The sequence below is a fragment of the Eucyclogobius newberryi genome, unplaced genomic scaffold (assembly GCF_026437365.1).
Source record: "Eucyclogobius newberryi isolate DKJ021-1_F unplaced genomic scaffold, fEucNew1.0.hap1 SCAF_5, whole genome shotgun sequence".
NCBI classification, from domain to species: Eukaryota; Metazoa; Chordata; class Actinopteri; order Gobiiformes; family Gobiidae; genus Eucyclogobius; species Eucyclogobius newberryi.
Window position 1 is genome coordinate 11,069,814 of NW_027316167.1, and position 18,953 is coordinate 11,088,766.

Sequence of the window (18,953 nt, forward strand, 5' to 3'; positions counted from 1 at the left end):
AGCAGCGGGGAGGGTGAGGCAGTGTCGGATTTTGGCGATGCGGCGGAGGTGGAAGTATGAGGTCTTGACGATGTGGCTGACATGGGGAGTGAAGGAGAGGGTGGGGTCCATGATGACACCGAGATTGCGTACCAGGGTAGAGGGGGTGATGGTTGAGGTGTCGATGCTGAGTGAAAAGGGACCAGTTTTATTGAGAGTGGATTTGGTGCCAATGAGGAGGAGCTCTGTTTTGTCACTGTTCAGTTTGAGGAAGTTGAGAGTGAGCCATGATTTTATTGTAGAGATGCAGGTTTCGATGTGGCTGAGGGGAGGGTTTTGGGTGGATTTGGTGGTGAGGTATATCTGGGTGTCGTCAGCGTAGCAGTGAAAGTCCAGGTTGAGTTGGCGGAGGATGTGACCAAGGGGGAAGATGTAGCAGATGAAGAGGAGGGGGCCGAGGACTGAGCCCTGGGGGACCCCCTGCGTTACTGGGGAGAGGGTGGATGAGTGACCGGAGAGGGAAATGAACTCTTGCCTGTTGGTGAGGTAGGATGTGAGCCAGTCAAGTGCAGAGCCCTCAACACCCAGTTGGCGCAGCCTTTGTAGGAGGATGGAATGGTTTATAGTGTCAAAGGCTGCGCTGAGGTCTAGTAGTAACAGGATGTTGAGGGCCCCGGAGTCTGCAGAGGTGAGGAGATTGTTGAGTACTTTGACCAGGGCTGTTTCAGTGCTGTGAAGTGGGCGGAAGCCAGATTGGAGGGGTTCATAGAGGTTGTTTGACTGGAGGTGGGTGTGAAGTTGGGCGGCGACGATGCGTTCCAGCGTTTTTGAGAGGAACGGCAGGTTGGAGATGGGGCGGAGTCTAGGGTGGGTTTTTTGAGGATGGGGGTGATGGAGGCCAGTTTGTAGATGGAAGGAACATGGCCGAGGGATAAAGACTGGTTGAAGAGGGTGGTGAGATGGAGGATGAGAGCAGGGAGGCAGGCCTTGGTTAGAGTCGTTGGGAGGGGGTCGAGAGAGCAGGTGGTGGTTTTGGAAGCGGTGATGAGGTCTATGATATGAGAGGAGTTAACAGAGGAGAAGGTGGTGAGGGGAGGGAAGGGTGGGTGGTCAGGGAGAGGGGGGGGGCAGGGGTGGGGGCGGTGATGGAGTTAATGGAGACGACAGTCATGGAGCTGTTGATTTTGGAAATTTTGTCATTGAAGGCAAGGAGGAAAGAGTTGCAGAGGTCAGGGGAGGAGGGTGGAGTGATGTCCGGTGGCTGGAGCAGCTTGTTGACGGTGGAGAACAGGGTGCGAGGGCTTCGGTGGGAGCTGTTGATGAGGGTGGAGAGGTGGGCAGATTTGGCGGCTTGGAAAGCGTCACGGTAGGAGGTGATGTGTAATTTGAAAGCTTCGGCGTGGACGGTGAGGCGGGTTCTTTTGAGGAGTCGTTCGAGTTGGCGGCCAGTCTGCTTCATGGTGCGGAGTTCAGGGGTGTACCAGGGGGCGGGGTTGATGTATGAGACGGAGGAGGTTTTCCAGGGGGCTAGGGAGTCAAGGGAGTCGGAGAGGGTGGTGTTGAGCATGACAGCATAGTCGTCGGGGGAAGAGGGGGGGGAGTCAGGGGGGAAAGCAGAGGATATGAGCTGGGAGAGCGTGAGGGGGTTGACTGACTTGATATTGCGGTAGGTGATGGTGCGTTTTTTGGGGTTGTGGGGCGAGGGTAGGGGGGCGGAGAAAAGGATGCAGAGATGATCAGAGAGTGGGAAGGGGAGGGGGTGGGGCTTAGATATGGGTAGGAGAGAGGAACAGACTAAGTCCAGAGTGTGGCCTTTGGTATGGGTGGGGAAGTCAATATGTTGGGTGAGATGGAAGCAGTCCAGGAGAGAGAGGAAGTCGGATGTCAGTGGGGCGTTGGGGCAGTCAATGTGGATGTTGAAGTCACCAGTGAGTAGGAGGCGGGCAGAGAGAGAGGATGCGATGGTGAGGAGTTCGGACAATTCAGTGAGGAAAGAGGGGTGGGGCTTTGGGGGACGATAGATCAGGATAGCGGTGATAGAGTTGGGGAGGGAGAAGGCGAGGTATTCAAATGATGAGATGGATGGAAGGTTGAGGTTCAGTTCAGTGATGGATGTAGATTTTTTATGAATAACAGCAAGACCTCCCCCACGCCCGGAGAGGCGGGGTTTGGCAGTGTAAGTGTAGTTGGAGGGAGTGGCTTGGTTGAGAGCATAGAAGTCCAGGGGCTGTTGCCATGTTTCACAGAGGAGAAGCAGATCAATGTTATTGTCCAGTAGCAGTTCAGATATAACAGGTGATTTGTTGGAGAGGGAGCGGCAGTTCAGCAGTGCAAGGGAGATGGATGGGGGCGCGGAGATGGATGGGGGCGCAGGGGTGGCGGGGCGGAGGTTGCTGAGGTTGGCAGTGCGGCAGGTGGGGGTGACGGGGGGGGCGAAAAACTAGTCCAGAGTGAGGGGATAGGTGAGCCGTCGTTGGAGTGTTGGTTATGGGAGAGACCAGAGCCCCGGTGGATGTAGCGGGGCCAGCTACAGCAGGATCCCAGCTGAGCTAGCTGCAGAGGCAGCAGCAGCTGGAAGACGGTGGTTATGGTTGAGGAGGTGAAGGTCAGCAGCGGTGTAGGTGAGTAGGCGAGAAGTTGGTGGAGCGGTGGCCTGGAGGCGCGGGAGTGATAGTCCGAGGAGGAGATGGAACGTAGCAGCAGATGAGAGTAATCCAGTTAGAATGTTGGCGGTGGCTAGAAGCTGGTTAACTAGAAGCTGGTGGGCAGAGAGTTGTGAAAAAGCAGCAGTGGACCGGGTGTTGAAGCTGGTGGAGTGAGTGGCGTTGGTTGCCCCAGACCTTGTCTGCACGGCAGGGAGGCCCCGCGATACCATGACGGACCTCAGCAGGTGTTAAGCCAGCTGTTAGCTGGCGGCTAGGGCAGTAGATAGTCCAGGAGTGAGGGAGGAGATGAGCGATGGACGGTGCAGTAATGTCCGATGAAGTTAAGGAACAGGGATGTAGACAGAAGACAACACAGAGACGCGGGAACAAAACAAAACAATGGAAACGACTAACAAAACAAAGACGTTGGGACAGAAGCGGCAGTCCACATACGAGACGCCGGCGTTGCTCTAGCCCAATCAAGACGCATTTGAGTCCAGTTTTGTGACCAGATCGCCCCCGTCTGTGGAGCGGGGAAAGCAGAGAAACGGGGCTGTACCTTGGTTGTATGGGGCTGCTTTTCTCCGGGTGGAGCCGGTGCCCCGCTCTCCGTGTCTGCTCCTGTGGCGGGCTGGGGCCACACCTTCGCCCAAGTACAGACCTCCGGGGCGGCGGGTGCGGGAGCGCGGAGCCGGTGTTCGGGCGTGGAAACGCCGGTGCAGCGGAGGAGAAGCGGAGCCGCGTGCGGCTCGTGGCGGTGCGTGCCGCTCGTGGTGGAGCCGGTGATCGGACGTGGAAACGCCGGTGCAGCGGAGGAGAAGCGGAGCCGCGTGCGGCTCGTGGCGGTGCGTGCCGCTCGTGGTGGAGCCGGTGATCGGACACGGAAACGCCGGTGCAGCGGAGGAGAAGCGGAGCCGCTCGCTCGTGGTGCGTGCGGCTCGTTTGTGAATCTATGGCGCTCTGAATGCACTGGAGCAGCATTGTTTTATGTTACACCGAATCACCAAAACAAGTTCCTATGTTTGTGGATTCAGGCAATAAAACCTTTCTGATTCTGATTCTGATTCTGATTACTACCACTAGTTGAATGAGAAATGCTGGGCGTGAAACCGACCAGGAGAGCAGAACGTTGCATGTAGCTGTTGCCAACATCCAAGGGTCCAGGCTTTCAAATAAACTATGCAAGTCCAGGGTGTGATATTGACAAAACGATTGCTCACAGCGAATATATTGGTTGCGCACTAGTTTTGAATTCCAATAGAAAACTGTCAGGACATTCACTGCAGCACCCACAAAAGCAAGTGTTTTTCATGTTATGCATGTTTGCTGTCTAATACAGGCCTAGTTATTGCCTCATTTATTGCAAATGAGTAAAGTCTTTCTTGTGATTAGAGTGATTTTTCATTCCCATAGTCACTTCTGTTGTTAGCGATCACTTTGTTTCTTTTTTTCATTTTTCGCTATTGCACAGATTTTCCCATTGCATGATTTATCGGAACATCAAAATACCCCAAAACAAGAACAACATATCCAACCACACCCAGACAAATCACCAGAAAGCATTACAAATCCTTCACGTTTTGCTCAATTTGACCCAAAACAGACTCAGGAAGAATTTGGGTCAGCGAGGAGCATTAATACACCCACGTATTCACATGTGCGTGCTCTGCTTACCCCCCAGAAGAGGATGTTTGTGAGAGAGGAATGTCTGAGGATTTAGCTCCAGAAATATGAGTTTCCATCCTGCAAAGAAGTCGTACAGCCCCTCGAAGAGCATTTTGTTTTGGTTATTGTTGTAGCTCAGTAATAGGACTCAAGCTTTGTTATTCATGGGTTTCAGAGAGATGAAAAATTGCTTTGCGTAAATATGAATGAAACCTTTTAAAACCGTTAAATTAGACAACAACAGATTCATAACGTGACGTTACAAGACATTGAATATGGAATCTAATAGAGAACGGACACAACATGACAAGGCATCTGAGGCATTACAAAGGAAACAGATGATTTACAGACAAAACAGTCCATTTAGATTGGAGAAAAATGGTAAATGTTGCTGCATTACATTTATCCAAATATTGCCTGTGAATAAGAAGCTGAAACCCATGAATAGAAAAGATAGTGGCTCAATGATTAGAGCATTCGCCCACAAACTTGAGGGTTGCTGGTTTGATCCCAAAGTCAAACCGTGTGCACAGTTGTTATGTCCTCAGAGTTTGTTTACCACTAAGGCTGTGTAATTAATAACATTTTAATTATGATTACTGCTCTTATCGACCATTCAAATGATGTAATCGAGATTATCAACATTAGCTCTTAAGTGTGTTCCATGCACACATTATGTCCTGTCAACTTGTAGAGTTGTAGAGCTATGTCACTTTCATTGCTGCTGATAATCGTCTGAATAATCATGATTTCAATTATAGTTTAAATAATCTTGATTATAATTGTTTCCATATTTGAGCAGCCAAACTTACCACCAAAAGTTTGCGGATTGAATTGAGTTGAGTTAATTTGAAAAAAAGGGGGCTTTTACCCTTTGTATAGTAGTCCAAATCTATTTTACTGCACTATCAAAGTATTATTCCATCTCTCCTTAATAAAAATAATAAAATCCACTCAACATTATTTTTGGTTGATAATCTATAGAAGATTATAATACTTCAAAGGCATTTTTGTTTTCAAAGGCACTGTAGATTTGATGCTTTTCATGTTTATAATTTAGATTAATTGCGCAGCCCTAATGGCATTTATGTGGTAAAGCATCATCCGTGCATAAAAACGTACAACCTAAACCTTTTGTTTGTCTTTTGCGCTTTTTAATAGACTTTGGTGTCCCAAAACATGGCACTTTGAATAGATGAAAGAATAATCTGTATTCCAAATCTAAGAGGACAAAGATTTTGTCCCAGACCTGTTAAAATTGTGTCATTCTGTAAATTGCGTAAACAGGAAGTTATGACCTCTATTTGCACTGACAATTCATCTGCATTATTTATTATTGTCATGTGTCAGCCCTGCTTAAACAACATAAGTATTAATCGAACCAAGTGTCATTAGTGTCACGGCTTTGCTCAATGGACCGGGAGTGAAATTAGACATGAAATATTTAAGATTGTAATCATGTTAGACACAATCTAGACTGTGCCAAAAACTGCAGGATGTAGCATTTGACTCTAGGAAACAGGAAGTTATGGCTATTAAAGAAACATCCCTGTGATTAAAACAATAAATGAAGCATGTGTTTATTGTGATGTGTGAAGATAAAGCTCAGCGGTTAAAATGTGGCACATGTTGGACATTGGCTTCTAGATGTGTCTTCATTAGATTTTATAGATAGGACAATAGAAAGCCTGCAATGAGGGTCAATAGTGGAGAGAGACATTCAGCAGATTATCACGATACTGTCACAATACTGAGACCTGCACAGAGCCTAACAACACACGTTTGTCCAGGTTTAAAACAGGTTCAGTCCTAGTGGTTTATTTCTAGTTTTAGACCTGGTTTTCGTTCTGGATTGTGAACCGTGACTCGGTCCTGGTGTCGATCTGAACTGTCCTAAATTCTGCGTATCCTGTTTATTTGGATGAGATTTCATAACTAATTGGGACTATCTTGGTTGAATAAATACATCTTTTTTGTCCAGGTATTATCATCATTTCGAGTTTGAAGTGCAACAATACGTACCATTATTGTTCGATTGTTTTAAGTGTTGCTACATATGTCTTTCCTCACCTCACAGACGCTCGTGGAGGCTACTGTTTTGCCAGTGTTTTGAATGGACGGTGTGCCAGCCAGAACTCTCAGCTGATAACCAAAGTGCAGTGCTGCTGTGACAGTGGACGCTGCTGGTCCGACGGCACCACGCCCGAAATGTGCCCCATCCGAGGATCAGGTGAGTGCTCAAGGACTCATCCAGGATCTCAGCTAAGAGCAAAAAGCAGTCAAATCTGTTACAAAAAACCTCATGAATCTGATCAGTGTTTCTCAAACTGCGAGTATTTGTTTTTTTTAGACACAAATCTATGAATGTTTTGGCCTCCTTTGGGTTAGTCATTATTTAGAGCTACTTTATCTATGGTTTAGTTGCCTTTTACACTTGGTTTCGTCTGCTGTTAGGCCTGATTTTGTCCAAATTTAGGCCTGATAAAGTCTAAGATCTTGTGGTACTTGGAAAGCTGAATATTATCTTGGAGTGAAAGGTTTGAACTGCTGAATTAGGTGCTTGTTTTTAACACTGTATTACACTGTAAACATCCGCCACATAAAGCGTCATAAGAAAGATCACATAACAGATATGGCACAGTTGCATCTGAGTTTCAGAAACTGCCCATGACTCAAGATACAATTACTCAACAGAAAGATTGTAACATCAGACTAAGTTGTCTGTAAATCACCTGTAACATTGTTTTGTCCTTCACAGAGGAGTATCAGAAGCTCTGCCTGCAGCTCCCTGATGGGACAGGTGCAGTCATACCAGGCCGGGTCCCAGGTGGTCCTGAAGTTCCCGGGATCTACCCGTACCCGGGGGGTCCAGGACAGACCCCTGTGGGGCCAGGACAATATCCAGTGGGTCCAGGACAATATCCAGTGGGTCCAGGACAGATTCCAATCCAAGTCCCAAGGCCAGGACAATACCCACAGTATCCAAACCTTCCTCTGCAGCCTCAACAAGGTACGTTCTTTTAGCTCCAGTGTCACGTGTGTGCCAGGACAAATGTCTCTTGAATTTACATAATATTCAAAGTGGACTTTGCATGTCACTAGGGCAGCAACTGAAGATTGTTTTAGTTGTGGACTAGTTTGTGATTATTATTCTATTGTGCGTTGAGACTTTTTGAAATACGTCATTAACCAAATAAAATTTGAGCTATGGTGAAAATGTATGAATATACTGTATTATTGTTGAAAATCATAAATGTTTTATTCTTTTTTGTTATTTTAATTGAATAATGTCATACAAATCTTTTCGTATGGGTTTTAGAGTATGTATAATTCAGAGAAGGATTATGATCTAAATAAAAATATGTATTGTAGTGAACTGGTGACTTGCTTTTAAGCAATAATGTCATGAATCTGTTGTTGATAATACATGCATATTGTCTTCAGGTCCTGTTATAATCCAAACCCAGAACATCACAAACATGTGCCAGGCCTACAGGAACCTGTGTCTGAACGGCAGGTGCGTCCCTGTCCCCAGCTCCATCGGCTACAGGTGCGAGTGCAACATGGGCTTCAAGCTGGACGGACGTGGAGAGTGCATCGGTAAGTCCCAAACAAACTGGAATCAATTCATCTCACTGTATTTAGGGCTGGACATTTAATCAAAATTTTAATCTGATCTAATGTCAGTCATTTCAAACAATAACTTTGAATGGAGAGGTGCACAGAAGTCCTCTGTCAGGAAAAGCATGTGCTTTGGAGCAGAGTTGAGTGATAAATTGCAATGATTAAATGTCTGTATAGTCTATGTTCAGATTCTTACTGGTACAAGTAATATTATTCATGTCCTCTCACTTATGAGAGAGGGGGACATTCAAAGTTGATATTGATTAAAGAATCGGATCAAGATTTCAAACGTGACACACTACATGTGGGTATATTTATTAGAGTTACATGGGGCACCATCCTGTATTAGGCATTTAACAATTCTATAACCACATTTCTAAATGAATTAATTTATTAAAGTTTGTGAGAACATAACTGTGCCATTGACCCCTTTTGTGGAAATGCTTTACCAATTGTGGTTTATGAATATTTATTGACCAAATAATTCAACAGGTAAAATGAATAGGGAATATGCAAATGAGTGGATAACAGATGGAACCACTAGATCTGTCTAGATATATCTAGTTGTGTGTTAATGTTGATTCCACATCATCACATCAGCCAGAAATACATGTGTTTTTCATACGACCAGAAGCAGTAGTTATGATGAGGAGATGGGCCAGTGTGTGTCCGTGTTACCTCCAGGGTTCACGTAGGTAAGAGGGACTGTGGCAGCTCGGTCAGCTCGCTGGACAGGGCACGGACAGGACAGTGTCAGACTGAAGAAGCCCTGGATCAGGTTCAGTGATCTGCGTTCTCCTCGGCTCTGAGGCGTTCCGCAGATAAAAAGGGCCGATGAGGCTGGTCTGAAGAGACTGTCCTGGATCCAAGTTTTGTTGTAGACAAAAGGTCTTTTGCTTGAGTTTGCATGATGCAGTTGTAATCACGTCTAAAAAAAAGAATTATTTTTCATAGGAGAGAAAAAGTTTGTTGGGTTTTCGCGCCATTGTTCAACCAATCAGCACGCACGCTGAGTCAGAGCTGATCAGAGAAAAAGATCCGGTATAAAGCAGCCATTGTTTATCATAAACATTAGGCCACATAGTTATAAAGGTAAAAACTTTATTTTTTACAATTTTTTTAGCTAAAATGCTAAAAAGACATAGTCTTTTTAGCATTTCAGCTTTGGCCTTGGGAGAGAAAATGGCTCTGTGTTTTGAGTTCATTTTAATCCAAAAGCAGTCATTCGATGGAAGTTTTTCCAACGTGTCATAAATCTCCAGTACCATGGTACAACCTTACTCCCGCATTTCTGTCACCACAGCAACACTCAGAGGTCATCTGCAGGTCACTACAGTCTATAGAGCGCTCCTTAATAAAAGCTGCGGCAATGAAATTTACAAAGAAAAATAAATTGTACATATACAGGCCGCACCTGTCAATAAGCCACAGTTGCCCATGTTGTAACATGAGATATTTACACATAAATAAATCTCTTTTGAACCGGGGTCTCGGGTCTAATTAGACTAATTTCTACACTGTCCCCTCTGTCCCCTCTGTCCTTGATGACTCTGTGAGCGGTTTGACCTGTGTCTGTGTCTTCATCTGGTTCATCTGCTCCTGAGCTCGTGCTTAGCGAGTCAGTGTTGCATTGGAACATAAGACATTTACACAGAAAGATTGTTCCACGATAGTGATCCACAGGTTTTCCACGGGTCAGGTCAGGCCAAGAAAGTCTCATTTCAATGTGACAGGTTCTAAACTGCAGATCGCTGTACATCACATGTCCGCGCTCCACGTGTGTTTGTGTTCAGCCGTGTCTAGATTATCTTTCTCATTAGACTCATTTTTCCATGAATATGAGTCTGATTATAATAAAACACACAACATTTTAAGCTTAAAATACACGACTTGTCCCCTGTGCGCTGACGTCTTCTTCTACAGTGTGCCAAATGCTTCTGCTTCCTGCTAGAGTTCCCCCTGGTGGTCGTTAGCCAGTACAACTCTAAAAATTAGACGCACCGCTGTATTGGCCGCAGGGTTCAAAGTGTGTGAAAAGTACGGTAATTGCTCACTTTCCTAATGTAGTCCAAGCCTAATTCTTCACCACCTTGTGTTTATCAATGAATATGTAATGGACCTTTTTAGTGATTCTGTCTGCTCTGTCTAAATATCAGCTTTGTATTTCAGACGAAGACGAGTGTGAGAGGAGTCCCTGCGTTCATGGAGAATGTATGAACACTCCCGGCTCCTACATCTGTCAGTGTCCGGTCGGGTTTCAGACCACGGCCACCAGGACCGAGTGTCGAGGTACAAGTCCACTCACTGAAAGACTCTCAAACTGACGAGCAAAGATCAGGACTCGAGGGAAAAAAGCACGATAGCTTTAACTCTACTTTTTCTTCTAGTCAGCAATGTATGTCTAACAAAAGTAATGTTATAGTATTTCAGAATTTGGACTACATTGTATTACATTGTAAGAAAGCCATAATAGAGTGTACTATTTTAACCTAACACTGTAATTAAAGAAATAAAACAACAAACAATAAAAAAACGACTAAACCAGAGCTGAACTAATTCACTATTTGTGTTAATCTCAGCTAGATATGATATTTAGATCATCATGGAAGAGTTATCTTGATTTTGAAGTGAGTTTAAATATATGAATACATTATGACTTGGTATATTGCAAATTGTTTATTTTTCTCATTGAATGGTGCCCAAAATGAAAACCACTGGTGTGAATCACGGTCAAATTGAAGACTCTAATTTCCTAAATCATAGGGCCATGGCTCAATGTGCACTGACAGGAAATGTTTTCTGCCGTTTCGTTGCCAGATCTGGACGAGTGCGTGGCAAATGGTCGCATCTGCAACAACGGGCGCTGTGTGAACACTCAGGGCAGCTTCCACTGCGTGTGCAACGCAGGGTTTGAACTTTCCACAGACGGCAAGAACTGTCAAGGTCTGTCAAAGTTTAAGGACACCCAGGGGCGGTTCAGCAATTTATCACAACATACTGTATACAAACAACTGTTAAAACACACACAAATACCAACAAATATGATCAATTCACTTACAAGTTTGAAATACTCCCTTTTTATTTATAATCTATTGCAATAATCTTTGTAGAATGTGATCCACTGTGAGCTGGCTCAGGTTTACAAAAGTCTACAAATGAAAAAAGTCTTAACCTCGTGCACCAAATACCCGCAGAAAATGCAATACCACATTTAGTTTATTGCATCGACCAGTTAAAAAGTATCACACATGACATACATTTGCAGACATTCTTCTCAACAATATGAAATTGCAATTCATGTCCGTCCAATAAGTTAGTCTTCTCCAAGCACAGAATAAAGTACAGTACGATGTTATTACAATTCAGGCACTTAAATGGATTTTTATTGTCTTAAAACATAAAAGCAGCAGTTCAAAGTTCTTTCTCACTTTCTTAACGGCTTTCTTAGCGTCTTAATTATTCACCTTGATGAGTTTATGAGCGCTTTTCACAACTTTCAGTGGCCAGAGTGGAGATGCTAATAGCGCATTTCCTGATTCGCAGTAATTAGATGCAGACAGCACACAGCGAGCTCAGGACCTGCCTTTACAACACATCTGCGCTGGGACAAAACACATATTTCTCAAATACATGGACAGAAATCAGGTACAGCCACTTTAACGAAACCTCTCTTCTCCCACAGACCAGGACGAGTGCTTGATCCGAAACATGTGCCTGAACGGCCTGTGCATAAACGAAGACGGGAGCTTCAAGTGCATCTGTAAACCGGGGTACCTGCTGGACACGAGCGGGCGAATGTGTGTCGGTGCGTCCAGTAACACGTCGCCACACTTTACAGAGCGTGCACAATCGACTGCATCATCGCTTTGGTCTGGGGCCAAACGTTTCCTCTGACCCCCATTCTCAGCTCGTAACGGCAATAGTCTCTGGCATGTAGCGAACACGCCTTTGCACTCTCGTCTGAAAATCCCCCCAAAAATGTGTTGGAAAACCCCTGAGCGTCCTGGCAGAGCAGCTGTGCATGTGAGGAGAGGGGCCGCCTTGAGTTAAAAATCCCAAACTTGCCTTCTATAAACTCAAAAGTGCATATGACGGGGTTTCACGTTCGGTTCGGTGGGATAATATTAGTGGTGAATGTTAATCAAAGTTGTTTTATACCAGTTGAGAAGCAGTTTGTGTGGAAAATGTGGAGAGAAATTTAAAATGACAGTAAGTAGCATTGATGTTTTAAAACATATTGATGATATTGGAAGCGAGTAGCGCTGTAATTAACCATTATTTTATTAGTCGACTAGTCAGCGAGTATATTTCTGATTATTTCTATTGTACATTAAGCCTTGTTGAATACATTTTTAACCAGATAAAGGTTTAAGTATTGTGACTGAAGGCTTCTAAATAGAGAATGTTTACAAAAAAGTGTATCGTTGATGAAAATCTTTAAGAGTTTGTTCTTTTTCGGCATTTTGATTCAAAACGGCCACAGTCTTTGTTATAAAATGTCTTTTCCTATATATTTTAGAGTCTGTATTGTCCAGATAACAATTATGATTGTCAAAATACAATTACAAATAGAAACACTTTTCAAACTAAATAAAAATATTCACCAAATAAATATAAGCTTCTAAACGATACAAATTAAAAGCGTATCTCAAACTGTGGAAAATGAAGTCACCCAAATATGCTTGTTATAACTATGTTAAGTAAACTGAGTATTCCAAACTGTCAAATGCACTTTAAATGGAAAATAATTTGGCTGCGTGGTAAAAGTCCACGTCAAAATGCAATGTCAAAGTTACCGTTGACCATAAAACCATTAATTGAGCAAAATTAATGACCGTTTCATATAATGTAAAAAAAACAAAATACCTTTTTGCCAACCGGGCTTTGGATCCACAGCCTTGATCTCCCGCTCTGGGTTATATTTATTCCAAAATAAACAAACACGAGACGAGGGTGTGGAAACGTGTGCTGATGTATGCAGTCGTTTGTGAAATAGGTTTTCTTTGGGGACTTGTGGTTCGAGTGTTTCTCTTTATCCTTCAACGCGCTTAGACAAAACAAATCATTACTTCAACACTTTTCTCCATGCCAACTGTACATTTTGGAGACAGAAAGAAACGCATTTCAGATAAACGCATGGCAGTGGTCAGGGATTCAGCTTGTTCCACCGCTGACTAATTAGTTGTGGATAATGTCAAGGCTTTGAACTGGGGGCGGTTTCACACACAAGGGGTTTAAGACAGTTTATAAGTTAACTCTGAGTTTACATCCCCTGAGATAGAAAAGCCAGCGTTTGGAGTTGGGTTGGATGACTTAGAATGTATTCATCTTGAGTTTAGCAGAGAGCAAAAGTCATTCATAACAGATCCAATAAAAAATATTAAATATGGCAACAATAAACCAGAGCTAGACCCGGAACCAAACCTGATTTTGAGACTACAATGATTATTAAATGCTCTTTTTTATACAATATACAGATATTTTCTTTTTTTTATGTATTCATCTAGGGTTTAGCAGAGAGCAAAAGTCATTCATAATAGATCCAAAAAAAAAAGATTAAATATAGCAACAATAAACCAGAGCTAGACCCTGACCTGATTTTGAGATTACAATGATTATTAAATGCTCTTTTTTTTGGACAATATACAGACATTTTCATTAAAAAATTTTTTTTTTATCGCAGTGTGGATGAGTGACCATCTGTATCCAGTGCAGTTCTGAATGAAAGATGTCGGGGATGAGGGGGGTTTTCCTCTGCACCGAGCGCCTATACAGCACCAAGCGGGCGGTCTGGGCTGTTTGGATTAGTTTGCTGGCCCGATTTGTTACTCTGGATAGTTTTGGTTTTGTGTTTGACAGTGAGAAAATTGAACCAGGATGAGCTCGCTGCACACGAGGATACATTCAACGGTCAAATGCAAAGAAAGCGTCCTAACCTTCGTTACTAATGACTTTCTCCCGGCTCCTCTCGCTCCTTCTCTGTGTTTCAGATGTGGACGAGTGCGATATTCCGGGGATGTGCATGAACGGGCACTGTGTGAACACCGAGGGCTCGTTCAGGTGCGAGTGCATGGCCGGGATGGCAGTGGGCCTGGACGGGCGCGTCTGTGTGGGTGAGTTACGGCATCCAGCACTGGGAACATATCTAAAGTATTCAAATCTGGTCATATTGGCTTTGTCATTTTTGAAATAAGAAATGAAGATTAAGTTTTAACACATTTGAGAAATTAGTGAAGTATTAACTGATAATCTGTTCATAATCGCAGTAGGGATGAAACAATGTCAAAGTTTACTAGTGTTTTTGAGAGAAAAAACATCCCGATAATTCACAACTATTAATGAGGCTGTGTGAAATCTCATCGAACTCGTTACTATTTCTCAAGTTTGTGACCGGCTTTATAAAATCGAACTGTCTGACCGACAAAATAAATTAAATGTGAAAAAAACAGGCGGATAAAAATATTTAGATGCATTTTTTTTTTTACTATGTATTGAATTAAAACCACTTAATTTTGCTTTATTTTTTAGTTCTTACGATTATATTGTGACCTGAATCATCACGATTATCGATTAACTTAATGATCTGGACACATTTCGACGTGTTCGTGGAGGTTTAGCAGGTCGGACACATAAGAAGTCCCAACAGAGGAGACATATGTTGTTGTTTAGAGGAAATTATCATTCCTAAATGTTTGCAGCGATTGTCGTTAAATTGCACATTTGATTTGATGACAATTAATCTCGCAGCCGTATTTATCGTTACAAAAATCAACATGGTTTTGGCTCTTCCTCTTGCACAGCCCATATTTTCCCACATTTACCCACTGCCTGCAAATGATCATTGTGCATTGTGTGTTGATTTGTTTGCATTAACTTTGCCAAGATGATATCAGCGGAGAAAAACGCATCAAATTCTTGCATATCCCACAGAACAACCATTCATTTGTGCCAACGCTGTTTATCTTACCCGATCTTGCCTTTTTAAGCCTAATTTCTCGCCTCAGTTCTCACACACTGTTTTGAACTTGCCTTTTTTGGGGGGAACAGACACGCACATGCGCAGCTCGTGTTACGGCGGGTACAAGCGGGGCCAGTGCGTCCGCCCGCTGTTCGGGGCAGTGACCAAGTCGGAGTGCTGCTGTGCCGACCCGGAGTATGCCTACGGAGAGCCCTGCCAGCCCTGCCCGTCACAAAGCTCCCGTGAGAAAAGTCAAACGAACGCACTCCCACGTCCCTTCACACACGATTTATATTCAAACATATTGCTTGCATTAAACTAGGGACTGGTCATAGCTAATGTAATGAAGTGTAAAGTTAAAAAACAACAGTTGATAGTGTGTTTTGCTATAAGAATTTGCCTCTTAGCTGGAAGGTTGTGGGTTCAGTCCACAGTGGGGCAGTGATTGTTACAGTTCGATTTCCAGACTGGGCCAAAGCTGTTTTAATGTGGCGTTTGCAAGACAAGTTTCCATTACATGCTGCATAAAGAACTTCACTGTTTACTACAAACTCCCACTGTGTTATGTCACTTTTGATTCAAGTAATGCACCAGTTTTTACTGATTTAGATGTTTGAGTGTGTTTTTTAAACAAATATTTGTAACAATTTTAAAGCAGATCAGTCCAATTAGGTTTATTAGGTCTTCATGTTCTCCCAAACTTTAGAACAAACAGAACAGGGCGGAAATAAATATAACAGAAAAGTGAAATAATGCCACAAACACATACTTTTAGACAGTTGTAGACTATCTTCAGCCCTCCAAACCTCTTCTCACACTCAAAACCTTTGTGTAATTTTCACATTTACTGCTTTTAACATGTTAATAAACTGTTTCTGTTGCAGCTGAGTTTCTGGCTTTATGTCCCAGCGGAGGAGGCATCACCGGAGACGGGAGAGGCAAGAGAAGAGACTGCCCTTTCAGTAAAATAACTAAATGAGTACAGATTGATCATTTCATGCATGTTTCTGAATTTCAGATATAAACGAGTGTGCGCTTGACCCTGACGTCTGCCAGAACGGAGTATGCGAGAACATGCTGAGGACCTACAAGTGCACGTGCAACCAAGGCTTTGAGGTGGATCAGACAGGGAAAAACTGCATCGGTGAGTCCTTTTTGTGACTTTTACGTGGTAATATAACAAAAACAACGTATGAATGTGGGAGTAATGTGTTGAGATGAACCGAAGACATCACTCAAAGAAGGAAACAGAACTATACTAAGGAACGCAGTCATTTATTTTGTTATCGAAGTTTAACCGACCAATGGGATTTTCCGGAATAACCGAGATTATTGTTAAAATACTTTTGTAATAAGGATTGCGGTGAATAAGCGAAATTGTTTATTGCAGCACTGCGTTATTTATTGAAATCATAAATAAGTTGACCTTAAATGTATATTGGTTATTTTGGAAATGTAAGAAAGTATTCGATTATCTGAATAAACTTCTTCTTTCTATCTGTTATGAGTATCATGGTTAATATTTACTTTAAGGCAGAAGAAAATAAACACATAGAATCGCTTCTCCAATCGTTCTGAATAAATAATCGTAAATTTTCTGGAGCAAAGATTAAACTAAAACAGAACAAATTCAAACAAAAACTGTAACACTAACAAAATGAACATAGAAACACGGTAAACCAACTCAACAGCGATTGATCATGACATCGTCCCACACGCAGCAGTGTCCATGTTTCTGATGTTGTCGTAATGTTTGATGTTAAGAATTATAAGTACGCTAAGTAGGGATGTCACGATTTCAAATTCTAGTGTATAAACATCGCAATTTAACGAACATTTGTGATATTCACGACCAAAACAACAATAAAATCCTACATTTTCTTTCCTTCTTGTTTTTACACATTACCTCTCCTCAATGTATGACCTGCTTTATCAAATAAAACTTTCCGAATGATCTAATTGTCATAAACGACGAGACAAAAAAAGAACTTTACATGTAGATTTACATTTTTGAGCAAAGGCTTAGCAGAAAGGACTTAATTTTGCTTCTACACTCATCACATTTATTTTAATTGAACTAAAAAAGACCTAATTTGTCACTTTTCTTTAAATTGAATTGAAAAAAAACAAATGATGGCTCCTAAAAATGTCACGGTTATCATTTTGTCATGTTGTGACCTAAATAATCACGATTAACTGAATATTCTTGACATCCCTGACGTGAGCTAATGCTTTGTAGTGTTTTCTGTGCATTACTTTAAACGATAACTTGTCCCTCAGATATTGACGAGTGCCTGATGAACCGGCGCCTGTGTGAGAACGGCCTGTGCAGGAACACTCCGGGCAGCTTCACCTGTCAGTGTCCAAAAGGATATCTCTTCGACTCAGACACCGACGTCTGCGAAGGTCAGACTCCTCCTACATTTGTCTTTTTAGTTCTTTATTGTAAATCAAATTGTAAACACACAAGTGTATTATTAGGCCCGAGCGCCACAAGCTGGCGAGAGGCCTATTAATCTCGTAAGGCCGTGCGAAGCACGGCTGCGAAAGTGCGCACGTAGTGCGCACAAAATCGAGCGCGAAGCGCTCGCCCACTTCCAAACACTCACTAACGCACTCCTCCACTCATGCACGCCCCGTGCATACTAATTAGTTGTAGGAAAATGGAACATTACCGTTGTAAACGGGCGAAGCCCGTGCAAAAGTTCGCACTAAACGAGCACTTTACATTGGGATGACGACCGCGAAGCGGTCGTCATCCCCATATAAAGCACTCATTTGCGCTAAGTAGCTCACGAATACGTTCCCCATCTCTTGCATGTTCCGTGCATATAAGCATGTAAGGCAAAAATTGAACATTATTACTGTATAGAGGGCCAAAAACACAAAGTGGGCGGAGCCCACTCAAAATTATCGAAAGTACCCGTCAGTGACCAGGGACCCACACCATGAGGTAGGAAAGCGCGAGCGCTTTCCGAAAATGTATAGTTTATGATATTTGAAAAATGGGAAACATTGTTTTCGCATCGGAATATTATTCTTTCTTTCTTTCTTTCTTCTTCTTCTTCTTCTTCTCGGGACCAACCCCCCTATTTTTCACCCAGTGAACATTGACGAAAAGTCACAAAAATTTGCACGCCTCTAAAAATCGTGCCTCTCTACATTCTGGCTATTTCCCTTTTCTAAAATTAAAAAAATTGGCGCGTCAGCGCCCCCAAATGTACCAAAAATGCATTGAGAGATGGGAAATGACCCAAAAAAAATCTGATCGTAGAATCATGAAATTTGGCGCAGAGGTAGATGGTGACAAGAGAAGTAAAAAATATTATTCGGCAACGCCGTCCGCCCAACCAAATGTCGGCCATATTGCTTCAAAAATGGCTAAACATGACTTCGGAGTTTTTCCAAACGTCGTACTTTTACGAACTCCTCCCAGGGCGTTGGCCCTAAAAAGCTGAAATTTGGTGAAAATGCTACTGAGGAGTGGGACATCAAAAGTTATCCAAATTACATTGATACCTCTCACGGTCTCTGTGCGGCGAAGCCGCAAACTGTAGCTAGAATTTCAGAAATCTCCCATATTTAAAATTTCTGCCGTTTGCGCAGATAAAGTCCGAATTGCGTCAAATTAGAATCAGTTGTTAAACTCTTTGCCCTAAACCTACTTGAAATGAAATAAATTCATTTGGCGCCACAGCGCCCCCTACAGATTTTATATGGAGGTTAAATGTTTAGTTTTGCGAAATTATATGAAATTTGACACACAACTCAATTTTAGCATCCCCATCAAAAAAGTCAATGACTCATGTCATAATTGTTATGGCGTTGCCGTAACGATGACCGAAACCTTTCATGTTATTCCAATGGGGAAATCGCCAGAACATGTTTACACTTTAGACTTTCACAAACTCCTCCCAGGGCGTCAGCCCTATTAACCTGAAATTTGGTGAGACTCATCTTCAAGACCATCAAAAGTTATCCACATTTTTATTCAAAGAGTCACGGTGTCTGTGCGGCAAAGCCGCACATTTTGCCAAGAATTCAAAATAAAATGTCTTTTTGATGGTAAAACAAAGGGGAGA

At 42.9% G+C, this 18,953-nt stretch overlaps 1 protein-coding gene across 1 annotated transcript in view; it reads left to right on the top strand.

Moving 5' to 3' along the window:
• Nucleotides 1-18,953, top strand: part of fbn1 (fibrillin 1) — a 142,965-nt gene that overhangs the window by 53,582 nt on the left and 70,430 nt on the right. The window contains exons 10-20 of the mRNA XM_072465628.1: nt 6,367-6,519; nt 7,048-7,299; nt 7,734-7,889; nt 10,083-10,202; nt 10,731-10,856; nt 11,596-11,718; nt 13,904-14,026; nt 14,961-15,113; nt 15,756-15,809; nt 15,890-16,015; nt 17,152-17,277. Coding sequence (XP_072321729.1) covers nt 6,367-6,519; nt 7,048-7,299; nt 7,734-7,889; nt 10,083-10,202; nt 10,731-10,856; nt 11,596-11,718; nt 13,904-14,026; nt 14,961-15,113; nt 15,756-15,809; nt 15,890-16,015; nt 17,152-17,277 — 1,512 coding nt within the window. The remainder of the gene's footprint in view (nt 1-6,366; nt 6,520-7,047; nt 7,300-7,733; nt 7,890-10,082; nt 10,203-10,730; nt 10,857-11,595; nt 11,719-13,903; nt 14,027-14,960; nt 15,114-15,755; nt 15,810-15,889; nt 16,016-17,151; nt 17,278-18,953) is intronic.